Source organism: Ailuropoda melanoleuca, chromosome 8, assembly GCF_002007445.2.
Source record: "Ailuropoda melanoleuca isolate Jingjing chromosome 8, ASM200744v2, whole genome shotgun sequence".
In the NCBI taxonomy this organism is placed as follows: Eukaryota; Metazoa; Chordata; class Mammalia; order Carnivora; family Ursidae; genus Ailuropoda; species Ailuropoda melanoleuca.
This window is the reverse complement of record NC_048225.1, coordinates 51,802,245-51,828,612: the sequence shown is the minus strand read 5'-3', so window position 1 is coordinate 51,828,612 and position 26,368 is coordinate 51,802,245. Positions and strand designations below refer to the sequence as shown.

At 39.1% G+C, this 26,368-nt stretch overlaps 1 protein-coding gene across 3 annotated transcripts in view; it reads right to left on the bottom strand.

Moving 5' to 3' along the window:
• PAK1 (p21 (RAC1) activated kinase 1) overlaps positions 1-26,368 on the bottom strand; it is a 147,055-nt gene that overhangs the window by 10,515 nt on the left and 110,172 nt on the right. For all 3 annotated transcript variants that reach the window (XM_034666289.1, XM_011237060.3, XM_002929064.4), the window contains exons 6-11: positions 20,713-20,829; positions 18,952-19,126; positions 16,910-16,973; positions 13,112-13,160; positions 7,654-7,766; positions 4,247-4,364 (exon numbers count right to left, since the gene is read on the bottom strand). In XM_034666289.1, the coding sequence (XP_034522180.1) occupies positions 4,247-4,364; positions 7,654-7,766; positions 13,112-13,160; positions 16,910-16,973; positions 18,952-19,126; positions 20,713-20,829 (636 nt within the window). The remainder of the gene's footprint in view (positions 1-4,246; positions 4,365-7,653; positions 7,767-13,111; positions 13,161-16,909; positions 16,974-18,951; positions 19,127-20,712; positions 20,830-26,368) is intronic.

The following is a 26,368-nucleotide window of genomic DNA, read 5'->3' as shown; positions in this document are numbered from 1 at the left end:
ACGCAACTAATGAATCATCGAACTTTATATCAAAAACCAGGGATGTACTGTATGGTGACTAACATAATATAGTAAAAAAACATTAAAAAAAATGTTACAGCCACTTTGGAAAACAGTTTGGCCATTTCTCAAACAAGCACAGAGTTGCTATATGACCAGAAGTTCCACCCCTGGGCATACATCCAAGAGAAATGAAAACAGATACTCACCTAAAAATTTGTACAAGTACATAGCATTGTTCCTAACAACCAAAAAGTAGAAATGACCCAAATGTCCATCGATGGATGATAAATACATGCAATCTTATTTGTTAATAAAAAGAAAGAAGTACTAACGTATGCTATAACATGGATGAACTTTCAAAACATTATACTAAGGAAAAGAAGCCAGTCACAAATAAGCATACATCGTATGATTCCATTTATAGGAAATCTCCAGAACAAGTAGATCTTTAGAGACAGAAAATAGATTAGTGGTTGCAGAGGGTTGAGAAGGCCGAGAAGTGAGGTGGGTGGGGCAGTGCCTGCTAATGCGTAAGGAGTTTTTTGGGGGGGGGTGATGAAAATGTTCTAAAATTGATTATGGTGATGGTTGTACAACTCAATATACCAAAACCCATTGAATTATATACTTTAAATGTGTGAATTATATGGTATATGAAATATATCTCAATAAAACTTTTTTTTTTAAAAGGGGATGACCTCTCTTACAACTTGTATATATAGCACGAATTCCCATTTTAAAGATAAATAAGTTGGGGCAAACTGACTTCTCTAAGTACACATATGCATGTATCCTCAACCAGTGAAAGTCAGATCCTGGAATGAGTGAAAAATATTTTAGATATTACTGTGGTTTATGGCTTTCCAAAGGGCCACAGTACATAAAGAGATAGGCAGTATATCTATGGTATTAATACTTCATGGGGGGAATGTGATTAGGAAAAAACGTGTTAAAAGCCTCCTTAAGGGAGAGAGAATTTTTTTAAAAAGTTGAGAAACACTGCATTAGCAGTACAGCAAAGGAAAGTAGCCATAAGTCCTAAGAGTCCTGGGCCTGTGTTAATTCCATTAACCTATGTGGGTATGTTCTAGATTCCAGGATTTTTAATGCAAAGGTGATCATATTTTCTAGGATAAAACTGACTTCATATGATTTTATTTTTTCTAATATTGATTGAATATACAACTACATTATTTTATCTGAATGCCTCCAGATCTTACATCATCAAATCCCAATCATACTATTAAACTTAACCCTGCAATACTCTGAACCTAATCTTCTACTCCTTCCCTAATTCCCAAACTTTCCTATTATTGGGCTATTGGAAAGTTCCAGTCTCTTATCAGCAAAACACCCAATATCCTCAAGTTCTCTGAATATTCCATTCATCTTCTTCTTCTAATAAAAAGTGCCTAGGTGGCTCAGTTGGTTGAGCATCTGACTCTGGATCTCAGCTCAGATCTTGATCTCAGGATCCTGAGTTTAAGCCTCATGCTGATCTCCTTGCTGGGTGTGGAGCCTACTTATAAAAAAATATATATATATGGCTATCCACAGCAGTCAGATAACAAAAAGAAATAAAAGGCATCCAAATCGGCAAGGAAGAAGTCAAACTTTCACTATTTGCAGATGACATGATACTCTAAATAGAAAACCCAAAAGACCCCACCAAAAAATTGCTAGTACTGATACACAAATTCAGTAAAGTTGCAGGATACAAAATCAATGTACAGAAATCTGTTGCATTTTTATATACCAAAAATGAAGAAGCAGAAAGAGAAATTAAGGAATCCCATTTACAATTACACCAAAATCCCTATGATACCTAGGAATAAACTTAACCAAGAGGTGAAAAGACCTATACTCTGAAAACTATAATACACTGATGAAAGAAAATGAAGATGACACAAAGAAATGGAAAGATATTCCACGCTCATAGATTGGAATCACAAATACTGTTAAAATGTCTGTACTACCCAAAGCAATCTATACATTCAATGCAATCCCTATCAAAACAATGATAGCATTTTCACAGAGCTAGAACAAACAACCCTAAAATTTGTATGGAACCACAAAAGACTCTGAATAGCCAAAGTAACCTTGAAAAAGAAAAGCAAAGCTGAAGGCATCACAATTCCAGATTTCAAGTTATATTACAAACCTGTAGTAATCAAAACAGTATGTACTGGCACAAAAAACAGACACATAGATCATGGAACAGAAGAGAAAACCAGAAATGAACCCACAACTATATGGTCAATTAATCTTCAATAAAGCAGGAAAGAATATCCAATGGAAAAAAGACAGTCTCTTCAAAAAATGGTGTTGGAAGAACTGGACAACATGCAGATGAATGAAACTGGACCACTTTCTTATACCATACATAATAAATTCAAAATTGATTAAAGACCTAAATGTGAGACATGAAACCATAAAAATCCTAGAGGAGAACACAGGCAATGACCTCTTTGACATTAGCCACAGCAACTTCTTACTAGATATGTCTCCTGAGGCAAGGAAAACAAAAGCAAAAATAAACTACTGGGACTTCATCAGAATCAGAAGCTCTGCCCAGCGAAGGAAACAATCAACAAACTAAAACAGAACCTAAGAAATGGGAGAAGCTATTTGCAAATGACATATTTGATAGTATCCAAAATATATAAGCTTATAAAACTCATCACCCAAAAAACAATCCAATTAAAACATGGGCAGAAGACATGAATAGACATTTTTCCCAAGAAGACATCCAGATGGCCAACAGACACGTGAAAAGATGCTCAACATCCCTGATCATAAAGGAAATACAAATCAAAACTACAATCACCTCAACCCTTTCAGAATGGCTAAAATCAGCAACACAAGAAACAACAGGTATTGACAAGGATGTAGAGAAAGGGAAATCCTCTTGCACTGTTGGTGAGAACGCAAACTGGTCTGGTTACTCTGGAGAACAGGATGGAGATTCCTCAAAAAGTTAAAAATGGAACTACCCTACGATCTAACAATTGCACTACTCGATATTTACCCAAAGAATTCAAAAATACTAATTCAAAGGGATACGTGCACCCTGATGTTTTTAGCAGCATTATGTACAATAGCCAAAGTATGCAAAGAGCACCAACTGATGAATGGATAAAGAAAAGGTGGTATGTGTGTATATATATACACACAATGGAATATTACTCAGCTATATAAAAGAATGAAACTTTGCCATTTGCAACGATGTGGATTGAGCTAGAGAGTATTATGCTAAGCGAAATAAATCAGAGAAAGACAAATGCCATATGATTTCACTCATATGTGGAATTGAAGAAACAAAACAAACAAGAAAAGGAAAAAAAAAGAGAGAAGCAAACCATGAAATAGACTCTTACCTTTAGAGAATGAACTGATGGTTACCAGAGGGGAGGTGGGTTGCAGAATGGGTTAAACAGGGGATGCGGACTAAGGAGTGCATTGGCTGTGATGAGCAACGGCTGATGAATGGAAGTACTGAATCACTATACTGAACACCTGAAACTAATATTACACTGCATGTTAACTGACTGGAATTTAATTTAAAACTTTTAAAAAATGTGGCTATCACCTGAGGACATTGCTTCTCACAGAGGCTTTGTAAAGAGGTTTTTTCCCTGTTACCAGCATATTACAGACCTTAGATATTCAACAGCAATGAGGAGAAAAGAGAATACCTACTCGCATTTCATTTTCTATTTCATTTGCCTGAAAGTATTTTACCCTAGATTTTTGCATGGCTTGCTTTTTTGTATATTCAGATCTTTATTCAAATCTATGGCAAAAGCATCCCTGACTACTCTAAAATAGTACCTTCTCTGTCACTGCTTTCTTACTCTGTTTTATTTCCTTCAGAGTATATGAAGAAAATGGAAATGAAAATAAAATTATGATTAAAATATATATCCACATAAAAGAGAAAAAGATTACAAAGTATTTACACCAGTCAACTTTAAGGTTGAAGTTGAGAGACTTTACATATATATATAATATCTGATTTTTCTACAATGGGTATATACTTTTATAATCAGAATAAAGTTATCTTTAAAGAAAAGATCACAGTGAGAGAAATTTCAAAACAGATAAACAGAAGAATTATGGGGAAAGTTCAGCTAATTTCTCCCACCTCCAGTGCGTAGGCTGAAATCCCATCAGTTGCAGAACTTTGAGGGACATTGATATGAAGGCCACTTCCTGCTCAAGGCTGGTTGACCACTGGCCTTACCTCACGGCAGACAGCTGCAATCTGGCCTTCATCCATGCAAGTTTCTGTCACCACATCTGTCAAAGAACCTCCAGCCAAGTATTCCATGACAACCCACAGCTCATCTCCCACGAGGTAACTGTAGGAGCACAGATAAAGGATAAGAAGGACAGAGTACATTGAGCCATAGCACTGGGTTTCAAAGGCTAAGCATGTACAGAGTAAACGTGCATCTCCAACAGCTCTGAAAAAGTCTAGGGTTCTTTATTCTGGGGAGAAGCAGAATCTGGGGGACAGAAATACTAACTTGATTATCTCTTAAGGATTCTCCTGGAGAAAACAAAGCAGACTGTTCTGTGAAGCCCCAAATGGCAGAACTAAGACCACTAGGTTGAAGATATAATAAAATTATATTTCATCACAACACAAAGTAATGCTTCTCAAAATTAGGCATGTTTCCCACACCTCTAGAAGCATCAAGACAAAGAGCACCCAAACATTTGACAAAGAGGAGATTTGGAATCCATGTTTCCAACATTAGCGACAGTCACTAAACGTCCTCAAGAGTTCTAACTAAATCTGAGCTCCATGAGAGCAAGTACTGGGTCTTGTCCAAGACTCTATCCCCAGGGTCCAACACAATAGATGCCAATATTTACTGAGTAAATCAATGAGCAAAATAAAGATAATTGATTGTAAATATTAAATGAAATAATGGCTGTAAAAGCCATTTAAAAGCTATAAAGTATTATACACACAGTCATGCTGGCAATGATCTCCATTTTGAGTGTCTCTGATTCTAGGAATGAAATGAATTCAAGCTGCAGAGCCAAAGCCTCTTCTGGGAAGCCAAGGGCTGCCATTTAGTACTGTCTCCCTACAGAGATTATGGAGACATGAGTTAGAACCAATAGTGTCACTCAGGGACTGGATCACTTAGCCCTATTGTGTGATAAATAAAAAAATCACTTTGTCTGGTCAGTTTCTTTAGCTGCAGAGTAAGACAAATGAAAAGAAGAATTGCCCAGAGCCCTACAGACTCTTCTGCTAGCTTCAGAAAAAGAAGCCAGAATGGACTGGCTTGAGCTGTGTGGTATGGGATCTAATTGTCATCCTGATACTGGGACTACTGCTGGGCAGATGGAGAGACTTTTTAAAAAAAAAAAAAAAAAAAAAAAGGGCCTCCAGCAAAGAGTAAGAATTGAATCCTAGTCTCTTGATTCTGAACCTAGTACTCTTTCCATAGATTTTATATTCTTTGTAATTAAAGTCTTACAGTTTTTTTTAATTTCCAGGAAGAATATATATGACAGAGTAGGGTGTTCTTCAACAATCTCTTCTGAGAGAGAGTATAAGGACTTGGACCAAAAGATAATTTAGGACTGGGTAAAAAGCCCTCCACTGGCATGAGCCTATGTCTTCCCTGACAAAGAATGCACATTATGCATTACCCAGCACGTCAAGGAGACATCTGTCAGCTTGGGCTGATTGGGGGAAGAAATATAAGGTCCAAGAGACTATCTCTGGTCGCTGACAAGGCAGAGCCTCTTTACCTAGGCCCAACGTGTCACTGCCAAAGCTAAGACAGTGCATGACCAGATTCAGGTTGTCCCAAAAACTCTGTGGCTCTACACTGTGCCAAGGTACCTTGAAAAATCATATCTCAAGGTAAAGCCTCAGAGAATCACATATTTGGAGAAGAACAAATATGGATGGAGTGCTCTTCTGGGACAACTCACAAAAACGAAAGATTCTTAACTGCAGTACCTTCACGTAATGCTCAGGGTAAGGGTACCCAGTTCTGTCCCCCCACAGGAACTCCTAGGTATTTTTTTTCCCCACATCAGACTAGGAGTTGTTTGAGGGTAGGACTGAGACTTACTTACTCCTGGTTGCACAGTACAAGCCTCTGGAAACACCAGCAAAGGCTCGATGGATAAACAAATTTATAAATCTTCTAATCTTATTCCCAGAACACAAATTCCTTCAACAACATGGTCATGCATTTTATTGTTTAGATACCTCCAGTGATTAGAGACTCACTTTTTTTATGAGACTCATTTTTTTTTAATGCCCATACCCTTATTGGGCAGCTTTAATTTTTCCTTATTCTGAGCCAAAATCTGGTACCCTTATAGCCTTCAGTAGTTTGTCTGAGCTATATTCTCTAAATAATAAGTTCTTCAAAGAGATGGGAAGGTGAATAATAACTTCCAGAGGATTTTTCAGAGCCAGTTGTGATCCCCATCTTGGAGAGACAATTATCCCCCAGAAAGGAAGTATTCACTATACTTATCAACATTATGTGTTGAGAAAGTCAAAGTCCAACTCCTTCCTCTTTAAAGAAACTGAAGCTTACCCATGTTTTAGATGCAAAACAAGAAATATGACAGAATCTGGCAGAAATGAAATAAAGCTGGCAATGCAACACTGATAAAGGAATTAAGAGTCTAAGACTTAGTCCAATGTCACCTCCACTGGTGATGTCTCTGAAACAGGCAAGAAGCTCACTTTCTTTTTTCATATATAGGAGAAAAGAACATGATATGATGGCAAGGGCACAGGTGTTGGTGCCAGGAATATTCAAATCCAAAACCCTCATTTGCTACTTACTGGCTTACTGGTCTTGGACAAGTTATTAACTTCTATGAACCTCAGTTTCTTCTTCAGTAAAATACAGATAATAGACCCTACCTCACAATGAGATACTGTTCATGAAAGTGGTGCAAAGTAAAGCATAACACAAATGTTCGCTGCAACCACTATTATTATGTTGAAGAACAGAATTCTCATGAGCTGGAATAATGGATGGAAACAATCAAAATGGGATTTAATCATGGCTACTAAAAAGTTCTGCATTACCAGTTTAAGGCAAAAAAAGAAAAAAAGGATCAGAAATTTTAATTGACTACAAACTTACTAGGGATCAATAATGAAACAGCCTCCCTAAAAATAAAACAGTGAATGAAATCATTAGGTTGTGTAGAGTTTAGAACAAAAGAAGTCTTACTCTTTCTGTACTGGTCAAATCTCAAATGAAACTACTGACCGTCAAATTTTAAGAGATAAGACAAACTAGAAGTTATGCAGGAGGGTGAGCAGGATAAGGAAAGATCTGGGATGTAAAATGACTTAAAGACCTACATGTCTGACTCTGGCAGATGGGCTAAAGGGCCTCTCCCAGGAAGAACTAACAGTTCTAGGATCAGCTGTTAGAAGCTACAGGGTGGTAGCGTTCACCTAAGCCAGAAGGACTGTGCAGCAATCAGAAGTGTCCAGCAGGATACAGGATTGGAGGCAGAGAGCCAAGCATCATAGAAGATTCTCGAGTGGAGGCAGTTCAGACAGCGGCTGGTGCCTCCTCCTCTAGCTCCACCATCCATCAGTTCCAGAGGCTGATCTCTGTGACAGGACCTATCACTCCATACCTGTCCAAGTAGTTCACAATATTTGGGTTCTTGTTTTCCCTCATGACCAGGATCTCATTAATAATCAGCTCTTTCTTCGGCTGCTGCTGCAGGTTCATCTGCTTAATGGCCACCTGAAATCAGAGTACATTCAATGTGCAACCAGTCACTCGACATTTACTGAGCAAAAACTTAGTACCAGACCTTAAACACCAAGGAGACAGGGATGACAGAGATTCTGCCCTTGCAGAATTCACATAACCAGTATACTCAATATGAGGTTCCCAGACCAGCAGCAACAACATCATTTAGCAACCTGCTGGAAATTAAAATTAAAAATTTTAGGTCCCATCCAGGCATACTGGATCAGAAACTATTTTAATAAACGCTTCAGGTGATTCTGATATGAGCCAAAGTTCGAGGATAAAACTTTCTACTAATAAAATATTTATATGAAAAAAATACTTTAAAAAAGTCACAATATAAAAGAGGTATGCTGGGGGGCATCTGGGTGGCTTAGTCTGTTAAGTGTCTGACTTTGGATTTCAGCTCAGGTTATGATCTCAGGGTTGTGAGAACAAGCCCTGCATCAGGCTCAGCACTGAGTGTGGAGCCTGCTTAAGATTCTCTCCCCGCCCCCCTCGCCCCTCTGCTAGTGTTTTCTCTCTCTCACACACACAAAAAAAAGGAAGAGAAAGAAAGAAAGAAAGGAAAGAAAGAAAGAAAGAAAGAAAGAAAGAAAGAAAGAAAGGAAAGAAAGAAGAAAAAGAAAAAAAGTATTCTATAACAAAAGTCCATACAAAGAGCTATAGAAACACAAAACAGAGCAAGAACTCTTTAAACCTGGCAATGGTAGAGAGGCTTCATAAAGGGGGAGAGGACTTTTTGAGCTTGCTGTGGAAAGATAAGTCAGAATTGACCACATTGAGAGAGAAGAGAAAAGCGAGATGAGATCCCTAATATTTATGTATCAAAAAGAGCTTTATAGGCTTTTTGTCGATAGAAATAAATTAATTTCCAAAGCACTTTTGCATCCATTTCTTCTATGTGTCAAGTACTAGGTAAGGAATTCTCAGGTTTATTTTATTTAATCCTCAGAGACACCCTATAAGTTAAGTATTACTATTGATTCCTTTTGACAGATAAGGAAATCATGATTCAGAGAGGATATGTGACTTGCATACACAGCTATTCAGTCGCAAAGTCATGATTAGAACCTTCGAAAGTGATGCCAATTGATTCTGTACACATGGCTAGATTAATCTTCACCACAGTACACATTTGATAACACCCTCCCCTGCTCAAAATCATAAATGGCTTCTGTTTGCCTAGAGATGCTCCCCAGCCCAACATTCAAAGTTCTCATGATCTTCCTTCCCACTGTATTCCTTCACATACTCTGTGATCTGATCTTCTCTCCATTTAGAGTACCTTGCATCCTTTTCAGCGGTTCAAAAGCTATTTATACTTTGTGTCAGGCCAAAAGAAACCTCATTCTCTAAACCATATAGGCCTTTTCTCTTCTTTAGAGCGTCATAAGATCATATTCATACCTCTCTTAGGCAACTTACCACATACTACCTCCATGACGTTAGTTAAGAGTGTATATCTCTAGAAGCCTGAGAGCTCATTTGAAAACTCAGAATCCCTGGTGCCAAGCACAGGACCTGACATACAGTGGTTGCTCAAAATGTTTGTGGAAATGAAGAAAGAGAGTATTCAGTGGGTTGATAAGTACTTTGTTTTTAAATCATAAATAGTATCAGCAATAAGTTACTCTATTCCATAGGAGAACTTATATTATTTGCTAAATGTTTATTCCCTAGAGATATTTTCTTTTTCCTGCTTAACAGACAAGAACATGAACACCTAACAGAACAAGTAAATCAGTCTTTCCAGATATAGCAAGAAGTGTAAAAAGAAAAAAAAATGAACAATCCACATTTTTATGGGGAAAAAAAACACCCCTGGCTCTTCTTTAAGTATAGGCAGTCTTCTGCAGAGATCCAGTTCATCAGTAAGAACGGCAATGATTCTTTTAAACACTCTGACTACTACCATCACTTACCCCAAGTGAGAAAAATTTGCTTTGGAGTGGGGTCTCCTATCAGGTCATGTTTCTGGTCTGGCTGCAGCTTTTCTATAATGTTTGATTATCAGCTTTTTCTAATGTTTGAAGAATAACGTATTGATCTAAAGATACATTACTTTAAGTATAGCGAGCCCTTAAAACATATAGTAAGATCTGGAGGAAAGGAGTGCCTCTGGAGTTCGTCTGGCCATCCTAGAGGATGGGAAAGGGCTTGTGAACCTCAAAGAGGTCACTGCTGGAAGCAGCAAGAGAGATGACTGGCAGGCAGAAGATAACACAGAGGTGGTGGCAGGATACCAGGAGTCCTTTTCAATAGCTATGCACTAACTATGGGCTAGGCTAAATGTCCTTCACCCAATCAGTCCCTTTTAGGCCAGCAGACAGCATTCCTATAACAGAAAAAGAACTGGGCTTGAGCGCTGAGGACCTAAGCTCTGGGGCTATCATTTACTGACCTTGACCAATCACAAGCTCTCTGTGCCTTGGTCTCTCCATCAATACACCAAGGGTAATAATCCCAACCCTGCTTCCCCCCTTTGCAGGATTGTTTTGAGGACTAAATAGGAGATAGCGGTCAACGTGTTACTCAAATATAAGTAAAAATTTTAAATAATAAAGGAAAACAACAATGAAAATGTAAATTGTAGTAATAACTGCATTTGAGGAATATCTGGTACTGAGCAGCAAGAATGACAACATCAACAGGAACAACAACAAAAACCAACCACCTTCCCACCAATACTGTTTATTCAATGCTCACTGTGTGCCAGGTGCCACGTTAGGTGCTCTAGTTACGTTATCTCAGGAAAAGCTAACAACAACTCTCCAAGTAAAAATCCTTATCTGTACTTTCAGCTAAGGGAATTGAAACTAAGAATTACAAGAAAATTGCCCAAAGTTATAATCAATGCTCTCAGGTCCATATGACTCCAAAGTCTCTTCCAGTCTATTGTTTCTATTAAACACATTCCCTCTAAAAATGGGCTTGAAAAGTAATTGTGGAACTGGGAGACTTCCTGGCACTAACATGCTAAGCTTCCTATATGTGACAGACAATAGTTCTGCTCTTCTCAGGTGGATAACCCCCAACAAGCACTCACTCACAAAGACTGAGAGCATCTCACCAGCTCCACTAAAGATTTATACTCCCTAGGGCAGGAAATGAGGCCTTCCTGACCACACTGCATTAGCCACACTAATGGACTTGCTTCCATTCATAGTTTTGTAACCACAAGGCAGGCATATAGTGAAGTCAAGTTTCTGTTTCCTGTGGCCAACTTCTCACACATGCAGTCTCCAAGCCTTTTCAGGAACTGCCCATCACCAACCTGTCTCCCATCAAGGGTTGTAGGGCCCCAGAGAACAGAAACATGACCAAGGGCCCTAGAACCTAGCCTTAGCTCTGCTGTGGCCTTGCAGTCTGGAGAGCGCAGGTTTAAGCTTTAGAATCAAGATTCTAACCCAGTCCTTGCTAAATGCTGGTAGCATAAAACTGCAAAATTTATTTAAACTCCCTGAGCCCCAAATTTCTAATCAGTAAAAAGGAAATAATACTACCTACCTCACAGGGCTCTTCTTAGGATCGATATAACTACCTCTTTTCTATCTCTGCCTCCAATTCACCATGTTTAAAACTGGCACAATGATACCACCCTTTCTTACTCACCATTACTGTAACACAAGTTCCCATCCTCCAATCTGTTCTCCACAGTACAAGACTTTTACACGTACCCAATGGAAAGTGTGGTCTCTAACACATATATGATTTTAATGTCTGTGTGCCCGCACAGGACTCAATATTCCACACAGTTCTTAGCACAAAGTGTGGCATAAGGCATATCTTCAGCAATTGCTTTGTGGAACAAATAAAAACTAATAAATATGTAATTTTTTGTATGTAATAAATATATAACTTAAATTCTTAAAGCTTACAATGTATTTTCACATGCATTGCTTTACTGAATTCTTTCAACACTTCTGGTAGGTATATGTTATCATGCACATTTTATAAACAAATAAAATTCAGGCTCAGAGAAGTCAAATGACTTGCCCAAAATTACTTAAGTAACAGTAAACATCTAAGTTGTTGAATTCTCATCTCAAAGAACAATGAAAAAAATCCTTAACCACAGTAATTACCCTCAACAGAGCCTCAATATTTGGTTTAGATGCTTGTAAAAGACTCACAAGAGCCAGAGGAAATATGTGCTGTCCTTAGTAACCATGCCTTCTCCAGTATACCAGGGGGTCTCAGCCACCAAACGTATACAAGCAGGTCCTAGCAGCCTCACTCCGAGGAGTCCGACTCTGTGACTGGAACAGGAGGTCTCTCTCACAACCTGAGTCCCGGTATGCTATGAACTAAGAACTTCCTTAGGCAGCTCCCGTCCACAGCACACCCGCCAACATTCCTGCTCTGCAACCAAAGAGTAGAATGCAAGAAAACCTCAAGTACTCCATATTCCCTTCACGGCTTTCTTCTGCTGAAGATCTTGGGTCAGCAGGCCTTAGCAATAAAGTCAGAGTTCTCCCCCAGCTTAATGAAATGGAAGAGACAAAGACGTGCCTCCAAATGAGCACGTCAATGTCGACTGGAATCCTGGGCACAGAGTAACGGAAGGACCATGAGATTAGGAGTCAAGAGACATGCGTTTAAATCTCTTGTACATCAGGAGCGCCTGGGTGACTCAGCTGATTGAACGTCCAACTCTTGATTTCTGCTCAGGTCACGATCTCAGGGTTATGGGACTGAGCCCTGCTTAGGGCTCCTCACTTGGCACGGAGTCTACTTGGGATTCTCTCTCTTCCTCTCCCTCCACCCCTCCTCCCTGCTCACTTGCTCACTCTAAATAAATACAAAAATAAATCTTTTAAGAAAAAAAAGTTAAATCTCTTCCACATCAGATTTCTCTACCAAACACCAAACTTATATAAACGATAGCCCACTGGGCAGTTCCACAAGGTCTCTCAGGCAGTATCCAACTTCTTTAAACCTGCACCTCCACCTTTTCACTTTCTCCTTGACCAGGATCACTCACTTGTGAGTCATCCTCACATTCAGTCACTCACCAAATTCTGTCAAATCTCCCTAAGTACCTCTCAAATCCAGCCACTTCCCCCCAGTTATACTGTGCTACTACCTTAGTCCAAACCATCCTCTCTCACCTAGAATTACAAAATAACCACCTGACTTGCCTGTTCCCAGTGTATCTTCTCCACACTGTAGCCACAGAGACTTTTTCCAAAATCTGTAAGTCTCATCATGTTACTACTCTGTAGTAACTCTAGAAGTATCCCTACTGAGCTAAGGACTAAAAATTAACCAATAATAATAATAATAATAAAACAGTAAAACTGAAGGAGCAAGAGTTGGCAGTTAATACTCACCTCCTGTCCTGTGGCCACATCCATTGCAGTGTACACAGTGCCTGAAGCACTGAACGACAGGAGAGAGAGAGAAAAAAGCATAGGTATTAAATGAAGTGACATCTGTCAAATGTAGTTCTACATACAATCTGGCAATGCAAGCGTTAATAATAATAGCAGCAAAAATAATCCTCCCCAACGCCCCTTCCCCCTACTCTATTCTCATACGTGAGAAGCAGTATGTGGTAGAAAGAGAAAACAGGCTCTAGTGGCCAACAGACCTAAGTTCCAAGCTGAAACGTCTACTTAGTACCTACTAGCTATATGACCTTGAACTAGTTAATTTCTCTGAGCTTCACCTTCCTCAGTGGTGAAGATAAGAAATAAGAGAATTTAAATCAGTTAGTTCATAAAGCCCTTAGCCAAGTGCCTAGAATATAAAATAGGTCTTCAATATAAGCTAGTTTCCTGTTCTTGCTTCCTCTCCTCTTCTCCATCACCCTTGACGGGTTCCTTTAACCCCTATGTCCTCAAACTCTTCATCTGTAAACCTCGGTAAGATGAGCTCTATAGTTTTCAACCAGGCGTGAGGAGTTAGGGGTAAGGGGCCCAAGGGAAATTTTCAGAATGAGGTGGGGGGATGGCTTATATCTTTAGCAAAAAGGGGTATGGACTTCGGGGTAACAGTAATGTTCTGTTTCTTAATGTAGGTACTGGTTACATGGGTGTGTTCATTGTTTTAAATTCATTGAGTTGTACACTTATGTGTGTTATATTCAATTATAATTGACATTGAAAAACTATAACAACTAAAAAACTAGAAAAATAATTTCATGGTACCTTTCCTGCTTTTATACTATGAACCTTTAGAACAGTGTTTTTTAATCATTTATCACATAAGAGGACATGTGAGTTTTATTCTGCAGGTTATATTGTAAAATAGGATTTCACTTTTTTCAAACATAAAATATTAAATGGTTTTTGCACTCTCACCAAACACATATGCTCCCAGAAAATCTGATATAATTTTTACCCCATCTCCAAGGTAAAAGTAATCTCACTATACATACATATGTATATGTGTAATACACATATATACTTACATACACATATAGACACTCACACATACAAACAGAAAGAGAGTAGGAGGAAGGCAGGCAGAGAAGTACTATGAATGATGCTAGGCAAGCAATCATGTCTATTCTAAATATCTGAAATCTTCACTTTATGCCTATAGTCACGAGCCCTGTATATTTGTGAGTGATATGCAACAATATACACCCATGTGTATAAATTTGAAGAAATTTTAAAGTCTATATATTACCAAAATGCATTCTAGGCAAGCCCTGAGATTCACGCTATCCAGGGAAGTCAGGTCAATTTAGGGAGGAAAGTCACTTGTAATTATGCCTCGAGGCTAAAAATTATGGTCACCAGCTTCCACACCACCACTCTTTAGTTGGAAGTCTACCTACAGGTTAGGAAATTGTGACCTTAAGAAATGGGCTATAAAAATTGGATTATGTGTATTGGCAGTTACCTTCCCATTGCCTGATCATTTTATCTTTAGCCATTTTCTGTCATAAAGCTGGTATCTATCTTCCTACACCCATCCTCCCCCATTCTACCAGAAGCATCATTGTCAAAGGGCAAATATGCCCAGGCCCCAGGGGACTGGACATTTTGGGACTATGTCTCCATGATTACAGAGGTCTAGAAGTCAGGCTCACTGGTTAATACTTGATTATTTCTACCTTGAAAAGACATACAAATTCCAGGTCCAAAAACAAACAAACAAACAAAAAAACAAAAAACTTCAGGTCGTAAAGGGGAGAAAAAAGCAAGCAAAAATTATAATAGTACCAATTCATCCTATTTGTGTGGCATTTATTTCTTTTAACTGTTTTTTTAAGTAGGCTCCGTGCCCCACATGGGGCTTGAACTCATGACGCTGAGATCAAGAGTCGCATATTCTACTGTCTGAGCCAGGCAGGAGGCCTGGCATTTATATTCTAAAATCATGGAATGGGGAAACATCAGCACAGGTGCTTAAATATTTCACTCCTCCCTTAGCAGTAACAGAACTGTCAAGTAAGCAAGGAAAAAAGCATTTTGCAGATGTTGCCTATTTATGGACCTCATATATCTGAATGAAAAAAAAAAAGGTCAGAAGTTCTGGAGGTGAGGGGCGCCTGGGTAGCGCAGTCGTTAAGCATCTGCCTTCGGCTCAGGGCGTGATCCTGGCGTTCCGGGATCGAGTCCCATATCGGGCTCCTTGGCTGGGAGCCTGCTTCTTCCTCTCCCACTCCCCTGCTATGTTCCCTCTCTTGCTGGCTGTCTCTCTGTCACATAAATAAATAAAATCTTTAAAAAAAAAAGTAGTTCTGGAGGTGAAAGGCTCTGAGTCCATAACCTCTCCCTGAAATTTATGGATGAAGAAACTGAAGTCCAGAAATGGGACCTGACTTGCCCACACTTGTCTGTGTACCTTTCTGCTACATTCTTAATATCTCAATGTAATAGCTAAAGGAAATACCATCCCCAGATTATTTTCAGGCAAGCAAAATAATTTCTCCTCAAGGTGAAATTCTCACAAAAGCATGTCCAGTAGGAAAAGCACTGGACCAGGAAAAGATAAGACCCACTCACGTGATTTCAAGGATTAAATTAAACAACAGATGCGAATAACAGATGTGAGCTGTAGAATGCTACACAAATATATCATTCTATAATGCAATACTTTATTTTCCGATGTTCTTGGATGCATAAGAAAAAACTGAAACAGAAAACTTCAAGGACTTCATTAGGAACAATGCTTTCATTAAATTAACACTGAGAGCTTTCTTCAAATCAGGTCCTTTTTTTTTTTTCAGTTTCTTTTTGATTTTAGCTATATGGGTAGGTCTGTAGAAATCTCATTATTTAGCTTTTTTATAGAGAGGTATAACTTAAGTAATCTGCACAAATCTTAAGTGTACAACTTGATTTTTCAATATTTATACACCCATGTGTTCACCACTAAGATCACCCCCAAATGTTCCTTATGCTTCTTCTTCCCAATTCACATGCCCTTCCCAGATACAATCATTATACTGACTTCTGTTAGCATAAATTAGTTTTTCCTGTTCTTGAATTTCATATAAACAAATCATATAGTTTCTGCTTTTATATCTGGTTTCTTTTGCTCAAAATGATGGCCAGTTTTAAGACTTATCATAGTATATTATAATTTTGTTTGATAGTGTCTTTCTATAAACCTGAGGTCTTTGAAGACAGAGTTTGTGTCAGATTCATACTGTATTCATACTGCCTAGCACATAAACAGGAACTCAGTTAAGATCTGCTGACTTCAGTACACTGAGGGCAGCATGCAAGATGCAGAGAAGAAATCAGAGAGCAGGCATGAATCCTGGCATCCACCTAGAAAAACAGGTCCCATTACGCTAGCAGAAGGGTCTGCAGTTCCAAGCCTTCCATTTCATATTAGTGTTGGTAGGTCTCAGTGCCAGGTAAACAAGGTTAATCTGAAAAAGTGGAGCTGTAATTTGGGAAGCAGGTTTTGTGCTAAGCAAATAAATGGTTTTTGCACTCTCACCAAAGGGTTATTTTTAGCAACATGGTCAGCTAACGGCACATCTCTCATACTAAGCATAATTCTGCCAAACCTGAAGTCAGCCTAACATACCACCTCCAGATGGGTGAGGGATGAGGTAGAGAAAGAACAAGGTTTATGAGAGGCAAAACAAAAGTAAAATCATATATACCAGCATACACAATTTTTAAGTCATTTCTCTAGGGAAAGAAAATGCCCCTACTAACCCTTGTCCAATCTTCTCAAACCGTGTATATTTCTTCTTAGGATCGCCCACACTCACTATGCTCCCTTTGAAAGAAACAGAGACCATGAATCATTTTTTCCCAGATCAAGATACAAAACAGGCCCCATATTCCCCCCCAAACCTGCAGCTGTAAAGGATTAAAGAACTACCTCCAGTGCCCAAAGCCATACTAAACAGGTCCTTCGCTTTTACCTGTTAAGTTTCATCTCCTCACTGCTTTCATTCACGGTATTCACTCATTTTTAAATTCATTCATTCAATAAACACTCACTCATTTAGTAAGCTCACTTACTATGTACCAAGCCCAATGCTGAATACTACGAATAAAGGGATAGATGAGACACAGTTAAAACAGTCCCTACTCTCAAGACGCTCCGTCTCATGGAGGAGACAGAAAAATAAGCATAAAGTCCCATGAAAATACAATTGTTGTAACACAGAAAGAGGAATAAAATACAGACTGGAAAGGCTTTAGGAAGTGATATCTGGACTGGTTTTTATCGGGTAAGTGGGAGTTAGCCAGGGAGAGAAAGTCAAGAAGAGGTTACAGCAGACAGTAATTCTAGTGCAAAGATAGAGAGGTGTGAGAGAGGTTGGGTTTCACAACTTGTACTCTAGAGATGGTGAAACTGAGACCCACAGAAGGGAAGATACTTCCCCCCAAGGTCACACAGCAAACTGGTGTCAGAGCTAAGATTAGGAGTTTGGTTTTTGGTCTTCCAGTCCAGTGTGCTCTCCCTAACACCAATTACGAAGGTCTGATACTTTTCACATGTACTATCTCATCTGATTTACAAATAAGGGAGGTATTAACATCCCTATTTAAAAGATGAGCAAAAGGAGGCCCAGAGAACAGTAGGAAATTGCCCAAGACACAAGTCAGTGGCATTGCTGGGGCTTTAACCCAAGTGCCCTTAAGTCTCAGGCCAATCTGCTTTTCATAATTTTAGTATGATTGCTTTAAAACGAATCTAGTTCAGAGAAAAACACTATATATAGGAGTAAACAGATGGCTAGGTAAGTGGCTTTTCTTACTTCATCATTTCATAAGGGCTCTGGGCAAGGGCAACTTTTACAAGAGTGAAATTTTTCAAAAAATCAAACAAGAATCATCAGGAAAAAAATGAGAGCTGCTAAGCTAAAGAACCAGAAACCTAGGCCTTAGAGAGCAGTGCTAGTTTGTGGATTTGGCCCAAACAGTCACATTAAATCCCCTTTAGAAGTAAATAGGTACAAAGGATAAATGAGAGGTCTCATCAAAAGATTTTTCCAAGCCCAAAGGTCAACCTAGTCAGTCCCTCCTTCTAATATGAATTCTCTTGCAGTTAACTGAAACACAGAAAAAGCTACTCTAATATACCCTACTTCTGGACACTAAAGAAAGTAAAACGGAAGCTTCCATCTGAGAGCAAGAGGCAGCATGCTCTAATTACAGGAGCCCAAGTTGGGCTCTGACCCCAGCCCTGACACTTTCTGACTGTGTGGCCTTGGGCAGCGTATTTAGGATCCCTGAGCCTCAAATATCTTAACTGCAAAAAAGGAAGATTATAATGTCTATCTTCACAGGGTTAAAATGAGCAATAAAGGAACAAAAAAAAAATCAAAAAAATACCTTGTTTGACATTTGCTACACAGTACAGGCTCACAAAATGTTAGTTTCCCTTCCCTCTTTTCCTACAACCAAGATGGCAGATAAAAGCTATTTTTCGTCTCATAACCCATAACCCATAACCCGTCTCAACCATGCCTAAAGTTGAAAGATGCCTAGCCCTCAAAGTGAGCTATCCACTCTCTCCTCAATTCCCAACCCACAGTGGTAGCCGACTGCAGCTGCTGAGACAGAGGAGGTGGGTGCAGGGAGCGGGGGTGAGCAGCACACCTTATGTGGCTAAGATATCAAGCACAGCCAGCCAGCCACATAGACCGAGCCCAGCACTGGGATCCTTTTAGTAATGTTTTCCCATCTTTGTGCTCATTCAGTCACATACAAAAGGAAAGTTCAGAAAGGTACAAAGTGCTTACGTAATTTCTCTAAGATCTCCTCATCAGACATTTTGGGCTTCTTCTTCTGCTTCTCGGTACTCCGGGTCAGAGCATCTGGTGGAGGGGTATTATTCTCCGTAGGTGAGATAGGAGACGTAGCTGCATCCCGAGTTGGAGTAACAGGAAGAGGTTCTATCACAGACCGTGTGTATACCTGCGTTGTTGGTGCAAGAATTTGGCAAGACCAGTCTTTGTTAGCACAGCGGACACTCGGGGGCCTCTTATACATGTATGAGTATCCACATCCACGGAAGAACAAATCCCAATAAACTCGTCTCTTCTCCTAGGTCAAATCCATGTTCCTCCTCCTCTGTGCCCAGGCCCATCCTCTGTGGGTAGAATGGCCTTCCTTGTTCTCACTATACACAAAATAAATTAGGAATTAACAATGTCTTTTTAAAAAGGAATGCTCTGGAGGCTCCTGGGTGGCTCAGTTGGTTAAGCGACTGCCTTCGGCTCAGGTCATGATCCTGGAGTCCCAAGGATCCAGTCCTGCAGGGAGTCTGATTCTCCCCCTGACACTCCCCCCTCTCATGCTCTCTCTCTCTCATTCTCTCTCTCTCAAATAAATAAAATCTTTTAAAAAAAAATAAGAAGGAATGCTATGAAGATCAAATTTATTAATTCATTTGTTCATTCAGTATTTACTGCTTTTCTGACACCTGCCAAGAACTATGTTAAGCACTACCAATACACAGATATTTCCTCTATCTTTGAGAAGCTCATGGTTAAGTAGGAACATTTTTTTAAATGAACATGCTTGCAAACTGGAAAAAGACCATATCAATGTGAGCTATGTTGACAACTCTCCAATTTTGAAGCTCATTTCTGTTAAGGTGACTTTGTGACCTATAGAAAGGGTGATTCCATAGATCCTGCTTATATAAGTTCTTATCCTAAAAGGTCATCTAATCCCCTTGAATTGCCCTCACAGCATCTCCTATAGTCAGTCAACCAACTTCTCCTTGAATACCTCCCTGAATGCTCTACTCCAAAGGCAGCTTTTTTTGGTATTATCACAGAGTTTAAGCCCTAGATCATTCTTTCATTATAAAGCTCTTGTCATACAAAAAGTCCAAACAAAGAAACACTAATAGAGTATCATCTGATGACAGATGCTAAATCAAGTAAAAGGTATGGGGACCAGATTGTGCAAAATGAGGGCAGAGGGACTGTGGCTATTCTGAGATGCAAAAACCTCAAAGGAAGTTAAATAAAAATCACTGCCAATATCCAGCATCAAAATGCACTCCTGATGTCCAGCATATTAATAACACTAATGTATTTACAAATTCCTTTGGGTCTTTCAGTATCATTAATGATGTTCTAAGAGGTAGAATGCTCACATCTAACAGAGAAGGAAAGATCTGCAGGAGGCTAATTTGTTGCTCCCCAGGAGACTAGAATAATTTATGTTAGGCCTGTAGTAAGTAACATTAATTCTGTGTATCTTCCTGTCTTTGGAGAACAGGCTAAGTAAACTAGGGCTGAGTTAGCATAAACACCAATTATCTAGGACACTTCGGGGCTATCTGCAAACCAGTGACAAATAAATATACCATTTCTTGTCTTTAATCATCCAGAAAATACTTTTCAGTCAGTGTGGTTCTGTGATTTCACCAGCTCCAAAACCCAAGGATCCCTACCAGAGTATTAAACCTCCGGGCCTCAGCACCAACCCCTCCCCTGCCCAGCAAGCTCTAATAAATCCCAAAGCTGTCCACAGCCCCACAGACTCACAGACTTTGTGTGCTCTGGGCGTGGAGCAATCACTGGAGGGGGGGTAGCATCATCATCATCATCTTCGTCTTCTGAAACGGGTGGCACAGCAGGGGTCTCAGACACCGTCTTCACATTCTGTACAGCAAAGAAATGCCAGTTGCATCAGGTCCAGCTGACATGACGATAGCTACCAGGATAGCCAACCCCAGAAGAAATCCCATCCTCACATCCCTTCTCAAACCCACAGCAGCCTCCAAACTCTCCACCTTTGTGTAGCCAGTCCCAGGAACTCAGTCAGCTTCCCTTTCTTCTTTTAGCCACTACTACCCCTTGGGGGTTTCCTTCTCCTACCCAAAGCCTAGTTGTGGACTGGGAAGCCAGCTTACAAATTCTCTATTTGCCTTCTGTCCAAACTCTGAAGACCAGCTCACAGTTCTTTCTTATTCTATGAATTTCACTTTCCACACTGAACAGGAAATAAAGTACAAAATGTGGGAAAGGAATCAAAAGTTTGAAATTTTACAAAGTTTATCATTGTAATTCCTCACTTCTTGCTGATACGGTAAATGGGAATCCAGACAGATTTTTGCCTCTCCTTTTCCTCTCTTTACCAAAACCTAGTGGACCCATTATGTCATCAGGTACCCTTGCCTCAAGAGGACAGTGAGTTTCTCCCCAGACTGGATGCTATCCATTGCACTAAGCTTTTGCCCTATCCAAGAATGAACCGTATCAGCACTACTAATTGAATCTGCTATAATCTCAGCAACTTGATTTTTCCATGCAAACTATAACAAACCTGGGCCAAGAGCAGCAGGTTTTAGGGCAGGTCCAGGCAAAACATACCATACCATAACTGTTTACAACACAGATTCAAGAGGCAGAGTAGCCAGCTCCAAAACATGAGATTTCTGATAGAGATTAAATGATTACAGAATAGGACCAGAGAGGCAATAGGGATCTTTTAATATATATTGGCATAATTCAACTGTTAAAGGTATTTTCAGAGCACCCATTTTGTGCTCAGTAAGATACTGTGATGGATACTGTTGACACAGAGGTACAAAGATGAAGAGGTACAAAGATGGTCCATGTCCTAACGCAGCTCATTGTCTGATATGGGAGACAGAGAGAGGGTGAACTCCCCTCCTGCCTGCCATTTGGGGCTTCTAGAGAGAGGAAAGTCAGGAGTCAGAGTGACAGTAACTAAGTGAAGGAACTTACCTAGTAGAATACCAGACAAGAACTCCTGTGTGGGAGACTGGTATTTACCACACTGACATACTAAGAAAAGGAAAACTTGCAATCTCATAGATTCCAACAGGACCACTGCTGCAGGGCATAACTTAAAAATTGACAGTGCCGGCTATATGCAAGCAACTAGCTTTGGTGACCACAGGCAATGAATCTATCCTCTTGGTCTCAAGTTTCATCATTTGAGGAATGTGGAGGAAGGGGAGTGGTATAATTTGAGGGGTGACCTTAAGTCACTTCCAGTTCTAAAATCCAATAGAGATCTTTCCCTGTCAAAGTACATGTTTTGATATTTTTCTGCTCTTAATTTTTCTCCCCACTATTCCACTCAAAAAAATTAACTAGAAACCCAAAATGGGAACAAAGTTACTCAGCAGCCTCTTCATCATCAGGTGGCCCCGGGGCCCCCTAGCATATACTATAAACACAGTTTAACAGGTGTGTTTGCTCCCTAAAACTCTGCAGAAAAGGGGATTTCATCACTTTCCTTTGCAACACCTTCTGTTTTCCACAGGTGATGGCTTTGAGTGGTAACATTAACAACTACTAGAATCAAGAGACATAGGATTTTCTTCCAGATTTTTACTTCTTAACCCTGTGTCCTTAGGCAAAGCCGTCCCACCTTAAGCCACAAGTTTCTCATCTATAAAATGGGGATAATGATACCTCAGAAGGCCAATGGAGGATGAAATGAAGTGATGTGGGCATAAAAAGACTTTGTGCTAAGGAGCTAGAAAGATGCAAGGAATCAATTAAGTTATCATTATGTCTAATAACCACAAACCCCTTTTTTAAAGCCAGTGACTTCAACTCATGTATTCATTAGCTATATACTGTATACCAGGCTCTAATCTAGGCTCTGAGATTATATTAAAGAACATAATAGATACAGTCCTTGGTCTTGTGTCTTGTATTTTAGAAGAAAATACAGTCAAAATAAATTATCAAAGTCCCAGGTAGTAATAAGATTTACATATGATAGTAGTAATTGGTTAGGAGTGGGGAAATATTACTTTAGATGAGTAGTCATGGAAAAGGGCTCTCTAATGAGAAGACATATAAGCAGTGGCCTGAATGAATTGAGAGAGCAAGCCATGGGACTCTCTGGGAAAAAAATATTCATTGGTGGAAGAAGTACAAAGATCCTGAGATGCAAACATGCTTAGCGTGTTCCAATACTTCTGGGAGGCCTACTTATGTTGCTAAGAAACGCTCATGATATAAAAACTGCTGAACTCAGTAAAAGCAGTAGGAACCTCTGATGTTCTATTCCACCCCAGCTCTGTCAGACTGGGGGTTCTTCCAGGATGAGGCAGGCTCTAACAACATCCTCCAAGAGGGCTCACTTTCATCTGGACCAGTGGGCAATGCCCAAGTCTAGTGGTGCTGTCAGTGGAAGTGATCTCCCACAGGGGTTAGCAAAAGGCACAGCAGATAGAAGAGAGACTAGTCTAACAAGCTTAGCTATGTGCATATACATTAAAGATTCAAAAGAGCCAGGCTGAAAGTAAAAGCTGAAACAGACCTCAAAGAGATCTTAATAATTAATAAAATGAGAATAAAAATTAGCAAAGTTATAGAAAATTTGAACAATACTATCAATACAACCTAACTGACATAAACAGAACATTCTACCCAAGATCTGTAGAGATCTTGTAGATGTGTAGAGAAGTGAAAATATACAGCCACACAATATTCATACGTGAATGAGCATTATTTATAGCCAAAAAGTAGAAACAACCCAAATACCCATCCACTGATGAATAGATTAAAAATGTAGTATATCAGGGGTGCCCGGGTGGCTCAGTCAGTGAAGCATCTGACTTCAGCTCAGGTCATGACCCTGGGTTCCTGGGATGGAGCCCTGTTTTGGGCTCCCTGCTCAGCAAGGAGTCTGCTTCTCCCTTTCCCTCTGACCCCTCCACCCCTGCTTGTGCTCTTGCTCTCTCTCTCAAATGAAGAAATTAAAAACCTTTAAAAAAAAATGTATATCAATACAATGGAATGTCATTAGAACATAAAAAGGAATGAAGTATTGATACATGTTACAACATGGATGAACCTTGCAAACTTTATGCTAAGCAAAAAACTAGACACATGTTGCATTAACAGTTATATAAAATGTCTAGAAGGACAAATTTGCACAGACAGAAAGAAGATCGGTGGTTTTCTAGGACTGGGCATGGGAATTTGAATGAACTGTAAAAGGAAACAAGGGAACTTTTCAAGGTGAAGAGCATGTTCTAAAAGTAGACTGTGGTGATGGCTGAACAAGTCTAAACATTTAATAAAACCACTGCATTAAATCCTTTGGATAAATATGTACATATACAAACCCACTGATTCCAAGAAGCACAGGTACCCCAATGTTTATAACAGCAATGTCCAAAATATGAAAGAGCCCAGATGTCCATCGACGATGAATGGATAAAGAAGATGTGGAATACATATACCATGGAATATTACTCAGCTATCAAACAGAATGAAATCTTGCTGTTTGCAATGATGTGGATGAAACTAGAGGGTATTATGCTAAGTGAAATAAGTCAGACAGTCAAAGACAAACGCTATATGATTTCACTCATACATGGAATTTTAAGAAACAAAACAGATGAACATAGCGAAAGGGAAGGAAAAATAAAATAAGATGAAAACAGAGAGGGAGGCAAACCATAAGAGACTCTTAACTATAGGAAATAAACTGAGAGTTGCTGATGGGGTAACTGGGTGATGGGCATTAAGGAGGGCACATGATGTAATGAACAGTGCGTGTTATATCTAACTGATGACTCACGAAATTATACCCCTGAAACTAATAATACAGTATATATTAACTAAATTGAATTTAAATTAAAATGTTTTTAAAAAATACATTGCATTGTACAATCAGTATGGGTGAATTTCATGGTATGTAAATAATGCCTCAATAAAGCTGTTTGTAAAAGTTTTAAATTTATGTAAAATAAGTAGGTTCTCATTGTAAATTTTAAATAATCTAGAAATATAAGGAGTTAAAGGTGAACAGTCCACAGGAATGCCTGGTAAAGATGGCAAATTGAACACAGAAATCTATGTCTTGAAATCTCACTAGAACTATAATAAAGAAATGGTCTTTTAAAGGAATTAAACCCTGAAGAATGAGGAGAACATGAGAAAAGGGAAGAGCAGCAAAAAAAAAAAAGAAGCCAGTGACAGATGGATGAGCAGTAACAGACTCAAGGAGGCTGAATCCAAAGCTGAAAACCAATCTATTTATCTATGCAGCAGAATCCTCAAAAGGCACAGGAACTGTTACCACTATATACTCCTGAAATTGGAGATGAAGTGGAGAGAGAAGGGATTCAATGAAAGTTATGTAAGATGCAGTTAGATCCCTAAATATCTTCCCCTACTCTACCACTGTGTGGTTGCCCTCCCCATCCCTAGCAGAAAATTGAAGGTCTATTCTCTGGAAGGTAAAACAGATAATTTCTGGATTAGGGATGTCAGGCACAGTCCAATGTAAGAGTATCATATTAAAAACAGGGTAATCAAGAGAATATACTAAACGCTGAGACAACCACCCTCTTTCCTTTCTAGGCTCCTAGAATACTAGGAGTCAAACTCTTATTCTCAAGCAGGAGATTAGAAGATCCTTCTCTGGATCTCACCAGCCTAAATTAAAAAGATAAAATACAGGAGCTTTCACCAAATAGTCCAAGCTGGATTATTCTACAGTGATACAAACAAAAGTACTAGATTATAACGATGACTGCACAACTCTAAAAATTTATTACATTACTTTTTAAAGCATACATTTTACAACTGTATACTTACAATTCAATGCCACAACCAACGAGCTTAAAATTCTATTAAGGACTTTAGTATCCCAGTCATAAATACGGGCATAACCCCAAGGATTACCAAGTATCCATGGGATACCTCTAACATAAAAGGAGGAAACCAAAATGAATGGGGAAAAAGGACACCTGGAAAAAACAAACTAGACAGGGAGAAGAAAACATTGAAAAAAAAAAAAAAAGCCTATCATTCATCTCAGGGATAAGCAAAGATACCGATTCTGGAAACAAGAATAGGACACCCTAATTTTTAAAAAAATAAAAATAAAAGAGTTCTTGGAAATTCAGCATGAAAACAGAAATTAAAAATTAAACGGACAGATTGTAAGATGAAGTTGGGGAAGTCTCCCAAAAAATCAGAATAAAAATCAAGGCAAGAGAAATAGAAAACATAAGAAAAATGGAGAAATCAGTCCAGGAAGTCCAAAATCTAAATAGCAGGAGTTCCAGAAAGAGGAAACAAAGGAAACAGAAGAGAAGAATTCATCAAAGAAGTGAGTCAAGCAAATTTCCTAGAACTGAAGGCTTGAATTTCCAAGGTTTAAAGAATCCACAAAGCTCCTTGCAAAATAAATAGATGA